Genomic DNA, 23,121 nt, shown 5'->3' with positions numbered 1-23,121 from the left:
GAGGCTAGAAAACTACCTTCATGTGAGATATGCTGATTTTGAGACTATGATAGTAATACATTCAGATGCAGCAGTCCTGTAGTCACATAAAGGAGAATAACAGAAACTCAGAAGTGAGGAAGAGGCTAACAAAAACACTCTGGAGATAATCTGATGATTTCAAAACATCAGGAGTTAATATGATACCCAAGGGAAGACATCAAACTGAATAGCATAGATGGCACAATTGGGAATAGCCACCTAAAGGAGTCAGGAAGAAGTAAAGAACCAGCAAAGGAGATAAAGTATTCTGAGAAAGACAGAAGAATCAGATCCTCATGTCTCTGAAATGATGTGGAAAAGATTATCTAGGAGAGAGGGGTTGGTGGCATATACTGCAGATAGATGAAGGAGGATCTGACATGGAAAGAAGGACTTTTGATTTGGCTATTATAGATTAACTGACAGTAGTAGATTAGTGTGGGGAGGTGAAGATATTGAGGACATTCTGAATAATGAAGAAGTGAAAGCATAGAGTGTAGGTAATATTTTCCAGAAGTTTGACTATGAAGAGAATGAGAGAGTTGGTATGATTGGGTAGATGGACCGTAAGCAACAAAGAAAGGCTTTTAAAAATGTGGATTGCCTGATTATTCCTGGGGACAGATTAGAAAGTGTTATTGAACATTGTGAAATTAGAGAAAAAAGAAACGGAGACAGAAGGAGAAAGAGAAAATAATTGCTAGAGCACGGTCCAAGAGGTGGTGGAAGGGCATAGGATCAGGCACTGAAGTAGAGCACTTCACTTCAAGAAGGAGTAGGGCTACCACTTCTACGAACCAGAGGAGAAAAAAGAGGATGTAGGTGACGATACTGAGATTTTTGAGAAACACGATGCATGGTTTAGGAGTTCATTTTTAGGAGATTCAGGGGTTGTTGTTTTTTTCAATATAATTGTATAATTGTAGGATGTGGGTGCAGTAGGGAGATGACGGGAAAGGTAACAATTTGCCACAGTGACTGTGGGTAATGAAATGTAGAGGGAAGCACAGTGACTGGCACATTGTAGGCACTTAATAAATACTTGTTTCCTGTACCCCTTCCCACCTGGACCTCTAGGTCACAGAAAGAACCAAGAAGACTAAAAGCTAGTTACCATATCTTTATCATTTTGAGGAACGTTTAAAATATGTATTCTTAATTGTTCAGAAATGAATCTAATATTATATCAGTAATTGAGATCTATAAAATTTTGTGAATATAAGCACGCTTGTATAGCCACATGATAAATGTCTATTTTGTTTTAATATTTCAAAAATCTGTGATTTAATCAATGTAGGTATGTCTAAAATCAATGCATTTCAAAACCCCTCTGTACCTTAAAACATAAATTTCTGTGGACAAAATATATCATATAATGGCCAGTCTTTCAGTCATGAGCTGCTCCAGTGAGTGAGAGAGAGAGAGAGAGTGAGTGAGTGTGTGTGTGTGTGTGTGTGTGTGAGAGAGAGAGAGAGAGAGAGAGAGAGAGAGAGAGAGAGAGAGAGAGAGAGAGAGAGAGAGAGAGAGGGAGGGAGGGAGGGAGGGTGGGTTAGGGGGAAGGAGAGATGCTTTACCCACAGGTTAAAATTTAAGTTGTTTATCTTTTTTGGTATTCATACGACTTAATCCAGGGCAACATTAGAGAATAAAGTGTGATACATAAACCTATAGGTCTACTTTCACCTTAAGTTTTTCCTTTGAGACTTAAGCACCTTGGGTCTGGAAGGAAAAAATTATTAGGTGGCAGTTTTAGCTCCAGTTTGTTATTTCTGCATCTCCTTTCCTCCAAAGAGTTGGAAGCATACTGGACCAACCCTCCCCACCCTCCACATTACATTTGTCTTACCATAATTCACTGTCAGCCAAGCTCAGCCCCAAGCAATATATGGTCCCAGCCCAGAGAAAGCGGGAGAAAAACAAAGAAAAGAGAAATGAAGATAGAAACAGGTAGATAAAGGAGAAAAGGAAATGCTAGTTTATTCTTCATGACCTCCTCACCCCAACCAGACTAGGAACAAGGGTCACTTGCATCATTATTAATATAACCTTATATTTGCTTTGATACAGAAAAAGCACATTCTTCCCATATATCTTCTAAAAATCCCTAAGGAGTCTCTCTTGGCAATCATAGTTAAAATCTCAAAGCAAAAGAGAAAAATTAAGATGAGGATAAACATGAAAGATGTTTACAAAATAGGAGGATAAGGGAGAGGGGAAATATGTGATTAAAGACAGTAAAAGGCAAAATATGAGGGAGGATAGAAGTAATTTATATTTCCACTTTTACCACAGAAAAAAGGAAACCATAAAAACAGTAAAAAAAAAAAAAGTCATTATTTAAAACCTATCCATTATTAAATGAAGATTCTTTCTTTTTACTAAATCATAAATAATATATTAAAACTCATAAATTTCCAAAATAGGTTATTTTTAAGTCTTAATCATTAAAAGCCACTTCAGGAAAAATCCATGCTCTTACCTGCCTCTTGTCCTTCTAAGAATGTAATGAAAAATACACCTTGCCCAAAGGCAGTTGTAGATAGAAAACACTGTACCAATTGATAGAGAAAAGATGAAAAGAGATACATTAGCGTTTTTCATTGAATAAAAGAGCAGGTATAAGAATAAATTCAGCTTGAGAAACAGTGAACCATTCACATTCAGATGAACCAAACAGTTGCTCTGGGCTACAATTTAAATTTCTGAACCTGAAAAATTTAACAGAATGCCAACCCATTTTTAAAAGAGTGATAACAAGTTAGTTATTAATGTTAAAAGGAATTATTTCACTTTTCTGCAGTGCTTGAAGTATCATAAATCCAATGTACTACATGTTGAAAATACATAAAATATATCAGCAGAAAAAAGAATAAAGTGCCTTTTTTTAAAATAAGTGAATGCCCTAGAGCTCACTAGAGGCAGAATAATGGAATGAACAGAGCACTATCTGCTGGAAAGGAATTCTATTGTAAAGAAATATTATTTTATCCACTGGAAAGGGCAAATATACTTTACTACAATAGAAAAGACAAAAAAAAGCATTTCAAGCTCAAGAATATAATGTTATCAGAAGGAGATGGCTAGTCTAGTCTTTTAATTACAGATGGAAGTAGACAAAAAAAATTGCTGAATAAAATCCTTAAAATCTTTGCATCAATAGAGGGAAAAAATCATATGGACTGGATTTTAAACAATAATAATAGGTATTGACTATATTCTTTTTTCCAAATAGTTTATGATTTTTTTTCTATTTCTCTTGGATACCATTGAACACGCCTAGTTAATAACACAATAATAAATAGAAAGGTATCGTCATTATTTTAATAGCAGGTGGTACAAATTCCAGTGTGAAGTAATGAGTATGTTGGGAGCCTTGATATTAATTAATTACACAAGACCAATCATCCTAGCAAAACACTAAGACAGAGAAGACTTGGTAGAGAAGTTCTAGAGATTTGCCTGAATTACAAAGAGATTGTAATTTAATGAGGGTCACATGGCTGGTAATTTTTGAACTATTTCTTTCTAATTCCAGGATCAGCACTCTGTCCAAATGTTTATGTTCCTTCATTTAATTACAACTTTTTGTATGCTTGGCTAAAGTGTTTTGTTTTTTATTTTGGTTTTGGTTTTTTTGTGGGGCAATGAGGGTTATGTGACTTGCCCAGGGTCACACAGCTACTAAGTGTCAATTGTCTGAGGTCGGATTTGAACTCAGGTCCTCCTGAATCCAGGGTGGGTGCTTTATCCACTGTGCCACCTAGCAGCCCCCCACAGTGTTTTTTTTTATATGACAGTTTAATATAGATTAATTTTCTTTCCCTTTCCTTCTTTCTTTCTTTCCTTTATTCCTCCCTTCTTTTTGTTCTCTTCTTTTCCTTTTTTTAGAGTGAAATTTTAGAAATAAAATAGAAGTTATATAAATATCTGAAGAGAAATACTTTTTTTCAGTAGGTACATTTTAAATGAACGATTTTGACATTGCTAAAGGAGTGATCACTCCCATTAACATAATATGATTCACAAGTAGTTCAATGGAATGCTTAGGTCTGCACTTATCAAATGTCTTTAGAAATCTCTCTTTTTTGTTTCATGCAAAAAAAAAAAATCTAATATGCTACAGCTTAGTGTTCTCTTTTGGATGCTGCTGAGTTCCCAGGGTATCTCCATACAGTATCCTCTATTACATTAATAATGATAACATTCAACAGGCTGTCACCCTGCAAAATCATTGTAATCTCACAGACTCGTGGCTGCCGGGCTTGGATCTCTGAGCAGAATAATGAAAAGGAGACCTTTAAAAGGGTTTTTATTGTTGTCATTGATTTTTTGGCACCACCCATAAATCCATCTGAGTAGGGAACTCCCAGTGTAGAAGGTTTGTCCATCCATTCAGATCAGCAACTGTTCTCCAATTTATTGTCTTAAGAATGCTATTTGGAGCCTGAGACATTAAAGGACTTATCCCAAGGCTAAACAGCTAATATGAAAAGTCAGAGTTAGGCCTTAAGCCCAGATCTTTATTTTTATCTTCAAAACCAGTCTTGCAGCTATTATACATATTAGCTCTCCTGAAGTGGCCCCCAAAATGACTAAACTATAAGGTTGTTTGTTGTTTTGTTTTGCTGGGAGAGGGGAAAAGTAGACTTACCAGAACTGTCTGAATAGCAAAACTTAAGTGGTTGTGTAGGACCAAGAGAATTATGTACGGCAAAAAGCTGATCATATACACCAAACTAGTACACAGGGCTGCGGTATTGGCATTGCTGAAAAACGCACTGAGTAAGAAGCTAAGCATGACGACTGAAACTCCGAAATCCAGGAGGAAAAGGAAAATGATGATAGCATTGCTATGTGCAAAGATGCCACTTGTTTTCAGGATGATGGCCAGAGCACAGCTGCTTATAATAAGCATGATGATGTTCTCCAGAAACCAGGCGAGGAAATAAACAGTGGGGTGGACACCCATCATCCTCATATACTGTCAAGAGAAAGAATCCTAAATTACCATTAGCAATGAAAATCTGAGAAAGAATAGGGGGTTATTGAACAGAAAAAAAGAACAATATTGGTCCTCAATTTCCTCACTTTTTAAATAAAGACAGTGAACAAGATGATCTCTGCTGTAAAGAATTAATTGTCATTTGAGGTTTTTATGACCCCATCTTTTGGCTAGAATTTGAAAGAAAAACCTCAGCGTGCACTGGCCTGGGGCTCCGCAAACCGCAGGGTGCTCCACCCACTGGTTGCAGCCGTGCTGGCACCTCACCTCATCACCACTCGCAAAGCCTACATGGACCTGGCAAAATTATAATGATTGGAAGCCTAGTGAGGGAAGTCATGTGCTGTCAGAGCAGCCAGCCAATTGGCTGGGGATTGGGGGGGGGGCGGGGGCTAGGAGAAGGGAGGTGTTTTTTTTCCACATTCTAGCTGGAAGCTGGAAGGTGCTGGAAGAGGCTGCAGTGTATTCTCAGCTGATTCCTGGGCGGTGGTGTTTTATCAGGTTGTATAATTTCCCTTTCCCCATTTTATTTCCTTTCCCTTGATCCTACTGATCCTGTTTGTGTTTTTAAGTTCATTCTTGTTAAAATAAATCCTGTTCTGTTTTGAGGGAGGCTGCCGCAGGTCTCCTTCCTTGGCCCAATATTGCGGCGAGCCGCTTAGCTAACACTCCCCAATTAAAAATTGGTCCCCGCACTGCTGTCCCTTCAGGTATAGCAAAAATACTAGACTTCTTAGCAGGTGAACTGAGAGGGAAATCAGAATATGGTGGAAAGATAAATCGGTCATATTTACCTCAAAGAATCCCATTTTTGTTGTTGTTGGCTTAGGAGGATTTGTTTTAACATGGGGGAAGAAGAGAAGGGTGAAGGGCCAAAAAGTGTATAACAAATACAAATTCCTCCTTAACTCTTCAGACATAATGTCTTCTAATCTTAAAGAAAAATAAGATCGGTCCCATTATGTCATTAGGAAAAGGTATAAAAATAATGAAATCAATTCATTAATTAAAAATCCTCCAAATAAAATTTACTTTTTCTCTGAATTTTTAGTTTACTATACATGAAATGAAGAAAAATCGGATAAACATTTTCAAGTATCTACTATCCATCAGTTACTGTGCTACATGCAGTAGAAGATGCTAAGAAGTATAAAACAAGTATAGCCCATGCCCACAAGAGTTTCATAATATAATTTGAGAGGTAAATCCTAAATTCACAAAAAAAATTAAAAACACATACACAAGAGTTAAGTGTTAAGAGTTAAGTACAAACTTTCAGTGTCTATAGATGTGTCAAAAGCAAATGAGTTGAGAGGCAATGTGTTACAGAGGAAAGAAGTCAGAAGGACCTTGAGATCAAATCCTACATCTGATACATGCTACCTATGTTTGACCACAAGCAAATCATTGTTCCTCTCCAAGACTCAGTTTCCTCATCTATAAAACAGGAAAATATTCCCACCGCACTAACTCCCAAGACTATTGTAAAATTCAAATGAGGTCATGAATGTAGCACATTTTGTATGTGCTTTAGGGCCAGGTCAAGTGGCCAAATCACAATTTTTATTTCCCCATCTGTCAAGTGAATCAATGATATCTTCATTCTGCCTCAGTGAGACCATAATAGCATATGATAAGGCTGTGATATAGCTCTTTCCTATGAAGATATTTTAGGACATGAACATTTTTAATTAAAACTAGCTTGAACATTATTTCAATTCATGAAATGCAGCATGACCAAAAGAGGAAAACCAAGTATCCCTTCTCACCATCAATGTCAAAAGCTAGGTATCTATCCGACAGATGGTGTTCTTCCTAATTCTGGCCCTCCATACTCTTGAGAAACTTTTGAGAATTTGCTGAGGGAGCAACATTCTCCACTAAAGACAGCTAGATTTTTATTCCAATGTCTCCATTCTTTGTCAGTACTCCTTAATCTCAAAAGAAAGAAGCCTTTTTGTGCCAGCAGGGGTTGAGGCTCCAACTTAAGGCAGTTTTCCTGAGAATGTGACTTGTCAGCAAGACTCTAAATCAGAAACCCAGAGACTGGAGTGAATACAAAACAGATACATTTGATTCAACCATATCCATGTCTACTCTACTTTTAGGTTTACAAAGCTTCTTCCTCGCAATATTCTTATGAGGACGGAAGTGCAAGTATTATTATTCCCATTTTACAGATGAGGCAATCAATGCTGTAACATACCCAGGTGGACTTAGATGGTGTCAGAATTAGACCTCAAACTAAGGTCCAATTTTTTTTTTTCTTCTACATCACATCAACCTCCATGGAACTGTATAGTAATAGGATGATGGGATTTAGAACTGCAAGAGAGGGGCAGCTAGGTGGAGCAGTGGATAGAGCACCGGCCCTGGATTCAGGAATACCTGAGTTCAAATCTGGCCTCAGACACTTGACAATTACTAGCTGTGTGACCCTGGGCAAGTCACTTAACCCCCATTGCCCCGCAAAAAAAAAAAAAAAAAAAAAAAAAAAAAAAAAAAAAAAAGAACTGCAAGAGATCTTAGAGATGATCAACCTGAATACCTTCATTTTTACAGATGAGGAAACTAAGGCAGAGAGTAATTTAAAAAGATTTTCCCATGGTCATACAGGTAGGAATTATCAGCACTGGGCCTCAGGTCCAGATTCTTCAACCTAAAAGCCGGTGCTCTCTTGCAGTATTCATTTTTTTCATTTCCCTCTTGGTCCCAACCAGTTCTACATTTGTGGCTAAATAATGATACCTCTTCAAGACGAATTTCTCTTTCATAAACCAGCTTTCGGACCATACTGGCTACAGATACCATCCATGTCAGCATCATTATCAATGGAAAGAAGAAGCCAACATTGTTCAAGAATCTGTAAACAAAAGAAATATCCGTAAGTATCAACAGTCAGAGCTAAAGGACAATACCCTTTTGGTATAGGTGTATGTGTTCATGTTCATGACCTTTTAAAAATCGTTAACTGTATTTCAATATGAATGATTTCCATTGTGATCCTGTGTATTTTTGCATTTAAAAACATTATGATTCCAAGGTTTTCCCCAACTGCCAAAGCCAAGTAAAATCAAGAAACATTGAACATTTACTATGTGCCATGTCCTCTGAGTATATAAAGAAAAGCAAAAAAGAATTTCTAGGTCACATGCCCAGAAAAGTGGAAAAATTGATATTTTCTCTGATCCTCTTGGTCTCTCAAACTTTTCCAAAATAAAAACTATACACGATATAAAACAATTTTCAGCTGTCTCTGTGGTCTAAGACACTAAGAACCAAATGAAGTTAACAGCTCTATGAACTGACACCTAGTTCCAGCTTACTCAGTACCCCTTACTTTCTGCAACAATGTGGTACAAGCCAACATAATAGGCAGGATTGCAATAGAATGTAATTTGGCATACTGACCCCCCTCTTTTTCTAGAACCATAAACATGAAAACTCCAAACATCAAAAATATTCCCCAAGTTTAAATAGTAGCAGCCTGGCAGTGCTTGGTATTGTTGAGCAAGAGAACTGGGGAATGGAGAAAACGGGGAGGGGGGAGTTGGTGGGGGGGGGGGGAAGGTGGACTGTGTGGTCCCTTGATATACCTGAAGAAAAAAACCCAACATCCAGCTGGGGCCTGTTCTGTCCTTTCCAAATAATATTTAGACTGATACCTAGACTGGTGAACAATAATTTGTCCACTGTGAGTTCCAATAGCTAGCTAAAGAAACCACCATCAGTAGGGAAGGAGTTAGAAAGTGAGTAATAAAAGAAAAAAAGGGGAGGGGGGAGAGCCTGAAACTCCCATAGATACCAGGAAGAAGAAAACTCGAAGACCTTAAGCTTAAGTAAATGAACCAACAGGGAAGACATTAACAATAGAAGGAAATATAGTCTCTAAATCTAATAAACTAGTTCAGACTTCTATCAACAAATACTTTCTTTAAAAATTCAACACTGGATAAGGCAGAAGATCCCTATGGATTTTTTTTCTGATAAAAGTATTTTACTTTTTTCCAGTTATATGTAAGAATAGTTCTCAACATTTGTTTATACAAGCTTTCCAATTTCAGATTTTTCTCCCTCCCTCCCCTCCCTTCCCCCTCCCCTAGATTAATGCAGAAATATGTTTAATGTTATTATGTATATATATATATATATGTATAAATATGTATATTATGTATATATATATATAACCTATATCAGATCCCTATGGATTTTTAGGAGAACATGGAACCACAATACATTGTTCCTAAGCGGTTTAAAAGAAATGAGAAATGAGAGAGCAGAATTTATGGCCTACATAGCAGCAATAACTGGCAGAATAGAAAAACTTGAATCTGTGGGGGTAAAAGAAAGAGAGAAAATAACTGATTGGGAATTTAAACACACAGAAGTGGAGGACAATCTGGAAGAAGAGAAGCAAAAATAGTAACATTAACAGACAACATTCTTCATACAAGCAAAACGTGTGGATCTCATACAAGATGCAGAGACAATTTAAGGAATATATGTCTCTCAGAAGAACATGACAAGTCAAGAAACCTGAATACAATAATGAAAAAAATCATTCATGAAAACTCTCTAGAACTTCTGAGCACAGAAAACAGTCAGTTGAAAAACTCCATAGTTCACCTGCAGAAAAGCAAAAGGATTCCATAACATACAAAAAGATGAAGAACCCCCACTTTAGTGTCTGGGAAGTGGCTTATTTTGATATTTTAAAAATTCTTTATTTTTGGAAGAAAAAATCATTCTGCATACAGGTCTATCCTTTCATTTCTGAGAGGGAAGGAGAAAGGGACTGGACTTGTGATTGAAATTTAAAATTAGAAGGAATTTAAGAGGCTGTCTAATCCAAATCCCTCATTTTATAGAAGAGATTAAAAGAGGTTAACTATCCTTTCCAAGGTCAAACAGCTAATAAGTGCCAGAGTAAAGAGTGGAACCTGTCTTGCTGAAGCCAATGTTCTATCCATTTGGCAGTGGGTAACCATTAAGGTTAAGTGGCATTTAGGTCATACAACCAGGGCTTCATGGCTTTCAGTAAAATCCTCTACTATGTATCTTACTATGTATCTTAGAAGATACTGCTAATAAAGGACAAATATGTAACCAACATTCTCAACATTTATCAAATTTTGACCTAGATGGGATACAACAGCAATAGTCTATTAGAGCTCCTGGGAGACTAGTTATTCTCTTCCTAGATAAAGAAAGCTCTTGATTGAGGGTATAATGATAGCTACAAGGAAAATGACAGAATTCCTGGTAATACGAAGTCATAGCATTATTTCTGACACTCTCTAGCCATGGATTTAGGCATAGAAATGGGAGATTTCAAATATATATTTATGCTAAAATACAATTCACCCTTTCTTACTCTAGGGTAGTTTTTGTTGTTGTTTGTTTTTTGTTTCCTTGCAGTGTAAGGGGGGGGGGGGTAAAGTGACTTGCCCAGGGTCACACAGATAGTAAGTGTCAAGTGTCTGAGGCCAGATTTAAACTCAGGTCTTCCTGAATCCAGGGCTGGTGCTTTATCCACTGTGCCATCTAGCTGCGCCGTAGAGTAATTTTAATTAACAGGGCTCAACAGTCTGGTTCTTTTGTTTTCCTTTGGACATGGTTGTAAAGCCATCAACCAATTCTTAAACTATAAGGTTTTTTTCTCCTCATTTTACAATAATCTAATTTTTTTATAACCCCACTACAATACATCACAACATTTCATAATTTGAACACACCATTATAAATTGGTTATGGATTTTCAATGAAACATCTGGTTGCTTCTGGAAAGGCTTCTTGTAACGTCTGTTCTCATTTATATTATGAAAAGAAACAATGTGGTCTAATTAGAAAGAGCCTTGCCTTTAAAGTGTAATAATGTAGGTTCAAACCATTGCTCAATATGGCATAGAAGATAAAGTATTAAACTTTAATCAGAAAAACTTGGGTTCAAATTCTACTTCCAACACTTACTACCTATGCAACTGACCATGGACAGATCAGTGAGTGTCGGTTTCTTCATCTGCAAAACAAGGATTAGAATTTATGATCTCTTAAGGTCCCTTGTGCTCTAATTATAGAATTCTATTATATATGTGAATTGGGCTCATGGTTGTTGGATTTTTTTTTATTTTCTAGAACTATAAGTAGCTATTGAATGTATGTGTAACACATAACAAAAATGGAAAGGACAACTAAAAGGTAAAAAATGTTTCGAATGATTAAAGTTTTTCTATTTTTGACTTAGAAAACTATAAGGAAGACAAGCATAAATAAAAGTGAATATTATAATTACCATAATTATTTTTGCTTTTGCTATTATGTATCTAATTTTTATTTTATATTTATACTTTTATTATTTATTTATATATTTATACTTTTATTATTATTTTATATTTAGTTAGTATCTGAGATATGATTTATTTTGAGAAAAATTGAGTGTTTTAGATTATTCCATTTTATGATTTTTTTTGTATTTTAAACAATTGACATCTCATTTTTCACATAGTTTTTAGAGCAGGTAAATATACATATGCAGAAAATGTCATAAATAATATCCAGTTGTGCCATACTAATAAATACCACATGTTCTTCTGGAAATAACACAATGTACTATGGTAATAAAACGTAAATGACCCATATAATTAAAACAATTCTTAGTCTATTTTTGAGGTTGGAAAAGTTTGCCTATTTGTTATTCAGTTCCCTATGTTTTATAAAGTGTGAGTAGAAGTGATGACTCTTCATCCTGTCACATTGCATATTCTTACAGAAACCAGATTCCAGTAAATGAAGAAATAATTATTATCTGCAAATATGACTCAGCCTTTATAATAGATATGATATCATGCTCATGGAAGGAAACACCAGCCAATCATATTTTCCTTCTTCTTCAAAGGCCAACCTTTGGAAGAAGCATACAAATTCATTTCTAAAATGCTTGGTAGATGATCTCGATGGGTAATATTGCCAATTTCCCCCTATACAGGAAAAGCTTAATCAAAGTTGTTTAGTTTGCTAGCCCTTGATCATTCTCTTAAATTTTTCCACTTTATAACATAATTTTCACCTAAAAATTTAAAAATTATTCTCCTAAGCTTAGTTTACAATAATTTCTGTTTGCTCTGCCCTCAACAGACATTTAAAACAGAAATGAATTTACAATTCCTTTTTTTGTGAACGATAGAAAGACTCAATTTTTCAATGATCCTTAGTTCTAATTTATGTAGGGGTATTTTTCATTTTTCTTATATTCCTACCAATAGAAGGTGAGACAGAAATAAAAGAACCAAGTGGCAAATATGGATAACTACAAAAATAGACTAAAGTTGTTACTCCAGGAAAATGAATATAAATTCCAGAGACTCCCTATTGCCTACAGGACCAAATATAAAATCCTCTTGCTTTTAAAGACCTTTGCAACCTGGCTCTTTCCTACCTTTCCAGTCATATACCTTACTCTTCTCCATATACTCTGTGATGCTGTGACACTGACTTCCTTGCTGTTCCTCCATTTCCCAACTCTCCCAATTCTAAAATTGTCCTTCCCCCTCTCCCTCCCCTCCCCTCCCCTCTCCTTTCCTCTCCTCTCCTCTCCTCTCCTCTGTCTCTCTTTATCTCTGCCTCCTGGCTACCCTGACTACCTTCTACCTTCTAGACTCAACTAAAACCTCATCTTCTAAAGAAACATTTCCTGATCCCCCTTAGTGCTAGAGTCTCCCTCCAGTTTATCCTCTATATATCTTCCTTATATATAATTATTTGAATATTGCCCCCATTAGGTCATGAGCTCCTTAAGAGTAGGAAATATTTCTTTTACTTTCATTGTATCACCAACATATAAAAGGCCAGCATAGATTAGATGCTTATTAAATACTTGTTGACTACGTTCTCTCCACCAACTCTCAATACAATAAGATTCTTCATGGCAGGGACTTTTCATTTTCTCTTTGAATCCCCAACTATGCCACAGATATTACACATAATAGAAATGTAATAAATGCCTGTAAAATTGAATACTTCATTTTGTCATGGAAAAATCACTACAGAAGTATTGGCTTACTGACATGAAACAAGATAATATTAGTCCAATTTCTCCAAATAGAACTCAACTATAGAATTATTCCTCACTTCCAATTTTCATTCCCTTCCTTTCTTTTCCTCTCCAAAGCACACAAATGGAGTATCATAGCATCAAGTACTTCAAATACTCATCTAAGTCAAGATTCAAAAACACCAAGAAATAAGCAAATAAAGTCATTCTTCCACTGAACATTCTTGGCTTCATGACCAAGTTAAAGAGGATCATAGTCCTTTGTTTCTCTCAAGTATTTTTTTTTAAATTTGGCCTAGGATTGTTGGCAGCTAGATGTTGTAGTGGATAAAGCACTGGCCTTGGATTCAGGAGGACCTAAGTTCAAATCCAGCCTCAGACACTTGACACTTACTAGCTGTGTGACCTTGGGCAAGTCACTTAACCCCATTACCCCACCAAAAAAAAGTCAAGATTGGGGCAGTTAGGTGGCACAGTGGATAGAGCACTGGCCCTGGAGTCAGGAGGACCTGAGTTCAAATTGGGCTTCAGACACTTAACACTTACTAGCTGTGTGACCCTGGGCAAGTCACTTAACCCCAATTGCCTCAACAAAAACAAACAAACAAACAAACAAACAAACAAACATTTGGCCTAGGATCAATGGAACTTGGTCTCTACAAACTCTAAATATATTGCAATTTCTAATTTTCCAGATAAGGAACATCAGGCCCAGATGGATTAAGTGACTTGCTCAATGTAGCACTGGTAGCAAGTAGCAGATGCAATTCAAACCAAGTTCCTCTGCTGCCCTTGCCACTCTACCTTATGTATAGATTCTTTCTTTTTCCCATTCTTGTCTTAAGATAATTTGACCAGATTGAATCCATACAGATTAAGTCATCAAGCATCTCTAAAGTAACTATCATACAATAGGCACTGGGATAAATGTTAAATGATAAGATTAAGATGATAAATAAGCACTAGGAGATCCAATATGAAAAAGAAAGATCACTCCTGCCTCAAGAAGCTGGCCAATCGAATGGGGGAAGAAAATAAACAAAAGGAAGCTGGAAATTGGGGTGGCAGACAAATGTACCTGGAACATGGGGTGATGATGGAGAACTACAAAGGAGAGCATACTGCCAGGTAGGAAACACCTGGAAAGGAACATCTGTCTTTGAAATGAATCTCCAGTGTCTCAAGCAATAGAGCTCAATAACAAGGTAATTTGAAATAGACCTTTAAAAGAACTGCTAGTCTTCATTCTTCTTATAATAAAAACTAATCACTGTATAGGGGACATTTAGGATTCATGGGCCTAAAACATAAAAGTTTTTATTTTACACGGTTATGGAAAAGACTTTGTATTGAAACAGAAGGATTGTGTCTAATATTCTTAGAAACAAACTACTTCTTAGGGAAGTATAAATGAATTGTCTCCAAGTTGACACAGTGGATAGAGTCTGGGCCTGAAGTCAGGAAGACTCATCTTCTTGAGTTCAAATCTAGCTTCAGACACTTACTAGCTATGTGACCTTGGGCAAGTAATTTAACTCTGTCTCAGTTCCTTATTTGAAAAATGAACTGTAGAAGGAAATGGCAAACCACTCCAATATCTTTGCCAAGAAAACCACAAATGCTGTCATGAAGAGTTAGACCCACAACAACTAAACAACTAAAGAACAAATCTTGTTAGTTTGAAAGTCAGTAGGACATGAGAAGATAAGCAATTTACTCTCAAACTGCTCCCTATTTAAATTTTTAGAGTCGAATCCTGTATTTTCACTAAATACTGTATTAAGGATCCAGTTAGTAAGAAGCATCCTGACCCAGAGGTCAGAGAAGCAGCCTCAGATTTGACTTAAAAGATGAGAGACAATTCAGTATAGAAAGGGATGCAAGGATTGAGTGTCAGTGGAACTAGGTTTGAATAATAGTACAGCTACTGACTAGTTGGGTGAATTTGGGCAAATCTTTTATATTCTCCAAGCCTCCATTTCATCATCAATATATAAAGGCTGTTGAACTATTTAATCTCTGAAGTTTATCCTAGCTTTAAAGGCATTGGAACTACAAAGGAGAATATAAGAAGGGATGCCTTTTTGGACATCTTGACTCTAAATTCAACAGTCTACACACCATGTGATCTAGTTACCTCTTATATGAGGTAAAAACTTTGGCACTGAAAAGACCCAGGGCTATTGTCCTGGAATTTGAAGTGGAAAAGGTATTACAGATCATCTCTTCTGATTTTCTAATTTTACAAGTGAGGAAATTGAGGCTCAGAGGGATTGTGACTTGCCCAAGGTCACATATGTATGAATTGCAAGAACTGGAAGTTGAACCCAGATTCTTGGATTCAACTCTGGAGCCTTTTCCAACATACCTTCCCATATCAGAAATCAGTGAAGAAAATCCTGCTTCATTCAAATCCAGTGCTCATTATTGATTCATGCTGCACAACTGCTGAGGTGGGGGAGCTTTTTAGCTTTGAATTGTGTAGGTAATCAATAAATATCAATTTATGTTGCTCATAATTAATATTTAGTAACAACCTAGATGGATTTAAATGATCAAATAGACTGTTTCTTTTACCATTAGACTTGAGGCCTAAGAACCTAGCAAATCCATAGAAATTTAAAAAGTAGAAGTCTTCTCACCCATCTGCTCTGGTTCAAGCTGACTTTTAAAAAGAAAAAAAAAAACAAGAAATGTAATACTTAAAATTTGACTCACTGTCAAACCTTCACTCTTGGCTATTCTCAAGATAAATCAAAAGGTAGACACAATGGCTCATGGGAGTCATCAATCAGTCAAGGCCCAACAAGGACTCTTTAATTTCTACTTGCGAAATTTCAGAGTTCATGCTTCAATATGAATTTAAGGAGGTAACAGAGAAAACCTATTGCCACCTTTCTAGAAAAAGGGAATAGATTATTAGGGCTTGACAGGGGAAGGGTTATGTAGCCTTCTGAGCAAAATCTGTGCATATTATTATTTAGATTTATTAAGTATGTTTAAACATAATTATATTATGTTGACTCATGCCACTTAAATTACATATATATGTGTGTGTGTGTGTGTGTATATGCCTGTATATGTCTATATGCATATATATAATTTTTTCCAAGCACTATTTATACATATAATGGGCAACCCAAAGCCTTGGATGCTTGTTACTAATTACATATATACACTAAAGACAGGCATATGGAACAAAGAATAAAATGGAGAAATATGTCTAGAAGCAGCTTTACCTGGCTTTTTTTGTTCTTCCCCTTTCCCATACTATTTCTTGGCATAGGAAAACCAGAGCACTTTGACCTGAAGGAAAATCAAATGCCTCAGACCTATATAGTTCTTAGCGGGGTTCTTTGGCAAAGCCCACCCTAATTAGAACGAAAGAGCCCTATAAGACATTCATCAGGAGGTTCTTTGAATTTCCAACCCTACATCAGATGGCATTCTGACTCATTAGACTTTGATTCAGACCTAGACTCAATAGGTAAATTCAAAAACAGATGCTGAAAAGTGATGGGTTCTTCCTCTTGTGGAGAAAAAAAAAAGAGCTATGAGTTTTTTTCTCTTTTCTGATTCCCTCACTAAAAAAATTCTGAAACTTGAGAGAAAGACAGAGAGAGAGAAATCACAGAGGCCACTAGAGGTAGCATCTCAAATAAATACTCCAGCTAGAGTCAGTAGCTGAAAGCAGAGAAGCAGAGAGAAATCCAGAGCCAAAAAGAAAGAGTAACAGCTGGCTCTCAGCTCTTCTTCTAAACACAGTACCAAGATCTGCTGCTACAGCATCCCTAAGACAAGATAGTGAAGGTTAGAGTAAATTGATTTGGCTGTATTGGGCACATGGTGACCAGGGCTACATTGACCTCGGGTGGAGTGTATGTTGTGGCTATCATGATCCTTTCATTGACTTCAACTACATATATCATATGTTCCAATATGCTTCCACCCATGGCAAGGTCAAGGTCGCTATCAAAGCTGAGAATAGAAAGCTGGTGATCGATGGAAAAGCCATTACCACATTCCAGGAGTCAAATCCCATCAATATTAAGTGGGAAGATGCTGGAGTCAAGTATGTTGGAGAGTCCATTCAGGTCTTTACCACCATAGAAAAAAACTGGGGAACGGGGTTTATGAGAACATTGTTATGATGTACCAGGAGATATTAATTGTCACACCACATTAAAAGAATGATGTGCTCCCTCTCCCAACATGATTGCATCCATAGAAAGACTATCCTCTATATGTCTGCCTTGCTCCTATCCCAGTTATTGACTTTGGCCCAGGCATAAAAAATGCATACTTATAACTCTGCAGAGCATCTTATTCAATTTGAATCAATAAGAATTTATTTTTCCCCTTCTATTTATCTAGACACAGGGACAAATGCAAAGCTCAAAAAGATCAGAGTAACAGTTACTGGCCTGGTTTATAATCTATTAAGAATATATGGGGGTACTAGCTGTGTGACCCTGGGCAAGTCACTTAACCCCAATTGCCTCACTAAAAAAAAATAAAAATAAAAATAAAAAATAAAAATAAATTAAAAAAAAAAAACAAAGAATATATGGGGGGCAGCTAGATGGCGCAGTGGATAGAGCACTGGCCCTGGAGTCAGGAGAACCTGAGTTCAAATCCAGCCTCAGACACTTAACACTTACTAGCTGTGTGACCCTGGGCAAGTCATTTAACCCCAATTGCCTCACCAAAAAAAAAGGGGGGGGGGGCAGCTAGGTGGCGCAGTGGATAGAGCACTGGCCCTGGAGTCAAGAGTACCTGAGTTCAAATCCAGCCTCAGACACTTAACACTTACTAGCTGTGTGACCCTGGACAAGTAACTTAACCCCAATTGCCTCACTTTAAAAAAAAAAAAGAATATAGGGGGATGGGCAGCTAGGTGGTGCAGTGGATAGAGCACCAGCCCTGGAGTCAGGAGGTCCTGAGTTCAAATCCAGCCTCAGACACTTGACACTTACTAGTTGTATGACCTTGGGGAAGTCACTTAACCCTCATTGCCCAACCAAAACAAAAAAAAGAATATATGGGGGCAGCTAGATGGCGCAGTAGATAGAGCACTGGCCCTGGATTCAGGAGGACCTGAGTTCAAATCTGGCCTCACACCCTTCACACTTACTAGCTGTGACCCTGGGCAAGTCACTTAACCACAATTGCCTCACCAAAAAGAAAAAAAAAGAATATATAACATATGGGGGCAGCTAGGTAGCACAGTGGATAAAGCACCTAGCCCTGGATTCAGGAAGACCTGAAAATAAGCTTTCTTTGAGATATATAGAGTTTTAGGTGTTAAGCTGAATATCCAAGTGAAAACGTCCTATAGGAATCTGGAGATATGCATCTGGCACTCCAAAAGAATATCGGGTTTCAGTATATAGATTTGAGAGACATTTAAATAGAGGGAATAGCTGAAACACTGGGGATGAGTAAGATTTCCTCTTTCATACACTTAACTATGATACAAAATAGATCATAATGTTTGTGTATTTGTCTTATTCTCCCCTCCTACAATATAAACTCCTGGAAGACAGAGATTGTGTCTTGTTCAGTTCTGTATATCCATGCTGAATGGAATTAAAACACAGAAATGAAAATATTATGGTCAAGGTTATTTTTCAAATCAGTTGAAAAGTTAGGAACACAATTCTATTGACCTAATGTCTAATTCATGGAATTCATTTGACCAGACTTTCATGGTAAAATTGTTTGATGGCCACTAAAATGTCTTAATGATATTAAATTGAATTTAAAAGGATTTGCTTTCTGAAAATATTGCATTCATCACTTTCTTAGGAAAAATACAGAAGTATAATCTTTTTTTGATTATCTACATGTGAACCTTTTTGTGTTATAAAAAAGTTTTTCAGGACATCCTGGCTGCAAAACCCAATTAAAAATCAATTCAACAAGCACTTATTAAATTGCTACCATGAATAAAGCACTCTAGTAGACACAGAGGATGCAGACAGAAACAAAACCATTCCTGCCTTCAGAGCCTATGTCTTCTATCAAGTATGAAATTCAACTTACAAGTCACTGGTATGGCAAGGATATGGCATGGCTTGGGCTTGTATTGATGGTGTCAATGTGTCTAGTCCAGTTTGCACCAAAATGATGGCTCTTTCAATCATGTCTTGCAAGGGAACAAAAATGTAATTGTATTTGAACCCATCAGATGGAAGACTTTGGGGATGGAATTTCCACAAAGGGTTTTTGACCAAATCTGTTCTCATACTGTACAAAACACTGGTTCTGATTGTGTAGATAAAATGGTGTGGGAGATCAACAACATCTGATCCATGTCTCTTGCTTCTTGAGGAACTGTTGAATATAATGCCTATTAGAAGAAAAAAAAAAAAAGGAAAAGGAAAGTGTTTAGTCCTTTCAATGGGTCACACAAAGACCAGAACTGATATCAGATACGTAAGTCTTTTTTTCCTTGAGGGAAAGAAATTAAAAATTTGGGGGTTTTTTCCAAACGAATTGTCATATTGAATTAGAATTTTCAATTAGTTAGAATTTCTTTCTAGAAAAGATAGATATCATCAAAAAACAGATAGCTTTGAATGCATTAATCAAATGGGCTTTAGATATGTATACAAATCATGGAATCATTGGGTTTTGCCAATGAGATAACAGTGAAAGAAAATCAATGAAATGCAGAGACAACCTGAATTTGAAAGACTATAGCATTTTTACCTGAATAACTAAAAAAACTAATAGACGACGACAAATAAGCCATGGTGTTATATTCTGCAAGCTCGAGCATACCGGTAAACCACAATGAAAATAGAGGTTTGGTTGAAAAAATCACAAGGATCACTCTATACCTCAGGAAAAATAATTTATCATGTGTGATGTGAAAACATAAAAGATGTCTCACAGTCAGTGAGACCAAATCCAGTGAATAGGATTAAGGCTCAAGCTGATGGAAAGATCATTAGTTCTTATTGCTTTCTCTGTGGGGTGAAAGAATGAGCCATATCTTCTCATCAAACCATTGTGCTTTTCTTCTGTTTTATTTTCTCTTTTATCTTGAAGGCATTTTTCACTTCTCTCTATACCATTGTAAGACACTTTGAGAAAGAAATATGCAAAATGGCAATATATCCAAACTGGTATCTTCCAAATAACAGCTGTTCTCCAGAGTTACTTACTAGCCAATAAATTGTTTTGTTGCATGAGCCCATGAGCTTCTCTCTCCAGTATTTCCACAGACTCCAGGGGCTTGAAGCGATTTAGGAGTACACAGGATGAGATGTTTACCATGATTTGGGCCAAAGAATGAAACTGTTCAGCCTTTGAGTGATTAAACATCTTGCCCAACATCCCAGCTGAGAAAAGTAAACAAATTAGGACACATTATCTATCTGGGTCAATCCCCTGCTATTTCCTTGATTCATAGAATAAGAGTTTGTAGGACTAGGCAGGGCCTTTAAGGTCATTTAATCCAACCACTTTATGTTACAGAAGAAGAAATTGAATCACAGAGTTTAAATGACTTGCTCAATATTACATAGACTCTTAGCTTTTCTTTGAACCTCAGTGTTTCTGATAGGATAAAAATGATTGCATCCTCCACTCTTCCCAGACCTCCTGAAACATAGTTTCAAAGCATTTTTTTCTACAAGAATATCTACTTTTTAATGCCCTGAAATCCTTAGTTCATTAATACTGAATAGAAGGGGCAGCTAGGTGGCACAGTGGATAGAGCACCAGCCCTGGATTCAGGAGGACCTAAATTCAAATCCGACCTCAGACACTTAACAATTACTAGCTGTGTGATTCTGGGCAAGTCACTTAACCCCAATTGCCTCACAACAAAACAAAACAAAAAAATAGTGAATAGAAAATAGTATATTGACACAAAGGTAAAAGGATGAAAATGGATAGCTAGAGGCAAGCCTTGGAAAGTAAAGCCTGATAGTAGTTTCCAGCCATCTTTCCCCATTCTAAAATAAGCCAATAGAAACAGAATGTAGTAGCCCTATTTTTTTGTGGGGCAATGGGGGTTAAGTGATTTGCCCAGGGTCACACAGCTAGTAAGTGTCAAGTGTCTGAGGCCAGATTTGAACTCAGGTACTCCTGAATCCAGGGCCAGTGCGTTATCCACTGCACCACCTAGCTGCCCCCTAGTAGCCCAATTTTTGAAGGGTCCTAATATACTGTTCAATGTTAACTTTTTTCTTGTTCAGGAATTTTTTAGTCATGTCCAATTCTTTGTGGCCCCATTTGGTGTTTTCTTGGCAAAGATACTGAAGTAGTTTACCATTTCCTCCTTCAGATCATTTAACAACTAAAGAAACTGAGGCAAACAGGGTTAAGTGACTTGCCCAGGGACAATAATAAGTATCCAAGGCCAGATTTAAATTCAAAAAGATGAATCTTCCTGACTCAAGGCCTGTTACTCTATCCACTGCACCACAGTTAACATTTATTTTTAAATTATTATTCTTATTTTTTCTTATTTTCATTTTAAGTATATGCAGGTAATTTTGTATATAGTAAAAAATATTGTCTGGGCATGCCCAGGGATTGAGTTCTTCTGAATAGATTTTTTGACAGGTTAACATGATTAGAAAAATGCTTTGGAAATAATCTTTCAGGATGTAAGTATAGTGAATGTTTCTGAGAGGAAACAAGTAAGGCCTTTCTCTTATGTCTCCTTAATGAATTGAGAGTGCTTTGGCACAGACAGAAATAGAAAGATTTTAGCAAATTTGGATAACAGAATGAAGGTGTAAACAGAATGAAAATATGAAATGGTCATATGAATCCGACAAGATAAAGGAAACTGAGATTAAATGCAAAATATCAAACTGAGGATAAAAGAAGTCAATTATGCAATGAAAGTCTCAGAACCTAGCTTTTTTTTTCTTTTTTCTCTGATGTAGATCACATTCAAAATTCTAAACTGAGTCAATTTCCATATAAGCCATAACATATGCAAAAACATACTTACCATAGTTCTGTAGCTTTTCAGCGAATTTTTCCACATCAATCTGCAATTGGCTTTCTATAAAGGTTTTGATAAATGTATTTCTCAGGACTTCCTAAAATTAAAAATTTAATTTTAATAGAAAGAACCTACAATATTTTCTTTAGCTATAAATTATAAGTTGGCAATCATATATGGAGTTTCTTCAAAGTGATCTCCAATTGATATTGCTGGTGGTGGTGGTGGTGGTGGTGGTGGTGGTGGTTGCCCTTCCTGTTAGAAGAGGACCAATTGACATCACCAGGTGATGTCTTAACTCACATGCAAATTGGATTTAACTGAGGTAGAGTTGGACAAAGTTGCCAGGCTCACTTTCTCTTCCAGAGTCATCAAAGTCCAATGGTAAGACAAAAGTTAGGATGACTGTGGTGAAGGCCTGGCATGCAGTGGATGGCCTTGGCATCTTTGGTGTCTGACCAAACTAAGCATTCCATAGTGCCTGCTTTAGCAAATTGTTCCCATTCACCATTCCACCAAGGGAAGTCTTCACATTCTTGGGGAAGACACCCCTATAACTCACCAACATACATGTTTGAGACCTGTCAGATAAGCTCAACCTAGTTTAGCCCATCTGCCAGTAAACTTTCTGGGGTGTGGCCATTACACAGGCTACAGATTCTTGGAGCTACAGGTGAGAGTTAAGTACCAGATATACATGAAAAGAGGATGAATACTCCTGAAAAGGGTTCAACAAACCCTCATGCCAGAGGTGCTACAACTCCTTGAATACTTCATACACCCCACCAATTCCTGGTATGCATGAGTGTACATACATACATACATGTGTGTATGTCCATATGTATGTGCATACACGTGTGTGCATATATATTCATTAAACACACATGTGTGCCTGTCTTTATATAATTGCATTTAGAGAAGCATCTATTTTACAGAGTTGTTCTGAGGACAAAATGAAATAATATACCTAAAGCATTTTTCAAACCTTAAAATACCATATTAATGATAATAATTATTGTTGCACTATTATTTTAAGACTGATGTGCGGCTCTGTTATCTCAAAAATGAGGGGGAAAT

General features: G+C 36.7%; 1 protein-coding gene across 1 annotated transcript in view; it reads right to left on the bottom strand.

Moving 5' to 3' along the window:
* The window catches only part of ABCA13 (ATP binding cassette subfamily A member 13), a 506,393-nt gene that overhangs the window by 279,570 nt on the left and 203,702 nt on the right, over positions 1-23,121 (bottom strand). The window contains exons 28-33 of the mRNA XM_044001141.1: positions 22,051-22,141; positions 20,246-20,422; positions 19,119-19,425; positions 7,772-7,886; positions 4,673-5,002; positions 2,501-2,570 (exon numbers count right to left, since the gene is read on the bottom strand). Coding sequence (XP_043857076.1) covers positions 2,501-2,570; positions 4,673-5,002; positions 7,772-7,886; positions 19,119-19,425; positions 20,246-20,422; positions 22,051-22,141 — 1,090 coding nt within the window. The remainder of the gene's footprint in view (positions 1-2,500; positions 2,571-4,672; positions 5,003-7,771; positions 7,887-19,118; positions 19,426-20,245; positions 20,423-22,050; positions 22,142-23,121) is intronic.

This window comes from Dromiciops gliroides, chromosome 1 (assembly GCF_019393635.1).
Source record: "Dromiciops gliroides isolate mDroGli1 chromosome 1, mDroGli1.pri, whole genome shotgun sequence".
Lineage (NCBI taxonomy): Eukaryota > Metazoa > Chordata > Mammalia > Microbiotheria > Microbiotheriidae > Dromiciops > Dromiciops gliroides.
This window is presented reverse-complemented; position numbering and strand designations above follow the sequence as displayed.